Source organism: Carlito syrichta, unplaced genomic scaffold (genome assembly GCF_000164805.1).
Source record: "Carlito syrichta isolate Samal-C Ts95f unplaced genomic scaffold, Tarsius_syrichta-2.0.1 Scaffold120535, whole genome shotgun sequence".
NCBI lineage: Eukaryota > Metazoa > Chordata > Mammalia > Primates > Tarsiidae > Carlito > Carlito syrichta.
The window spans coordinates 77575-78862 of NW_007064631.1; the positions used below are offsets into that span (position 1 = coordinate 77575).

A 1288-nucleotide genomic window follows, 5' to 3' on the forward strand; every position below is an offset into this window, starting at 1 on the left:
CATGTTCTGGCAGCGCAGCCGCTCCTCCTCCTGCTTCTCCGCCATGCGGTTCTCCAGCAGCCGCAGCTCCCTCCGCACCGCCTTCTGCATGGACGGCTCCAGCTCCAGCACCTTCCCCAGGTCCGCCTTGGCCTCGGCCTCATTCCACACTTCCGCGTGAGCCCGGGCGCGCACGTAGTAGGCCTTCACGATGCCTGCGGGAGCACCCAGCTGCACCCACCTGCCCAGTCCCAGACCGATCCCGGCCCGGCTGGGACTCCCCAGCTTACAAGACACGTAGCCCTGCCGGTCCGTGACTCCCCGGGCCCCCTAGGCCTCAGTTTCTTCAACAGTAAAATGGAAATGATGGTAATAGATAGCCGTACCGGCCGGGCGTGGTGGCTTATGCCTGTAACCCCAGCACTTTGGGAGGCCAAGGCAAGAGGACTGCTTGAGCCCATGAGTTCAAGACCAGCCTAGGCAACATAGTGAGAACTTATCTCTACAAAAAATAATAATAATAATAAAATAAAAAATTAGCCAGGCGTGGCAGCTTGCACCTGTAGTCTCAGTTACTCAAGAGACTGAGGCGGAAAGAATTGCTTGAGCCCAGGAGTTGGAGGCTGCCTGAGCCATGATCGTGCCACTGCACTCAAGCCTAGGCGACAATGTAAGACTTCAACTCAAAAGAAAAGAAAAGAAAAGAAAAAAACTAACAGCAGTACCTCTGCCCCACCCTTTCAAGACCCTGTGACTAATCTGCTGTTCATAACTTGGTATTCCTTTTTCTTCTATTAATAAAAGCTCTCTAAATGGTATAACCTTCAGGCCCTATCCCTGCACCTACCCTACGGTGATTATCAGATCATAAGAATTCAATGAGACAGTAGTTGCAGAGGACTTTGTGTCCGGAGCATGCTGAGTGTTGCATGTTGCTATTGTTAACATTATTCAAATACCGGCTTCACAAACATTGCCATCTCCTCATTGCACCGGTGCCAGTACCAACGTCATATTGGTCGCTACATTGACTGTCCCTGCCCTATGTTTAAAAAGCCCGTTCACTGCACCACAAAAATCTCATTGGATGCGCTATCTGCATGTGCGTCCAGATGCACATAAAAATAAAAGACCTCTTGCAATAAGCACTGCCCGCCCATCACTGCCATGCGATTACATACCTGGGGACCTCTGCTGGGTGGAGATGAGGTTTGGAGCCTTGACGGGGTCGGGAGAGAAGTCCAGGAAGGCCCTTGCATGGGACTGTGGGGGCCTGGGCCGCTGCCCACCGCCCCGCTCCCCACCCCCG

General features: G+C 53.2%; 1 protein-coding gene across 1 annotated transcript in view; it reads right to left on the reverse strand.

The window, feature by feature from the left end:
* AIPL1 (aryl hydrocarbon receptor interacting protein like 1) overlaps positions 1-1288 on the reverse strand; it is a gene marked incomplete at its 3' end in the record, with an annotated part of 9903 nt that continues 8615 nt past the window's right edge. The window contains exon 5 of the mRNA XM_021707586.1: positions 1-194. Within this exon, the coding sequence (XP_021563261.1) occupies positions 1-194 (194 nt within the window). The remainder of the gene's footprint in view (positions 195-1288) is intronic.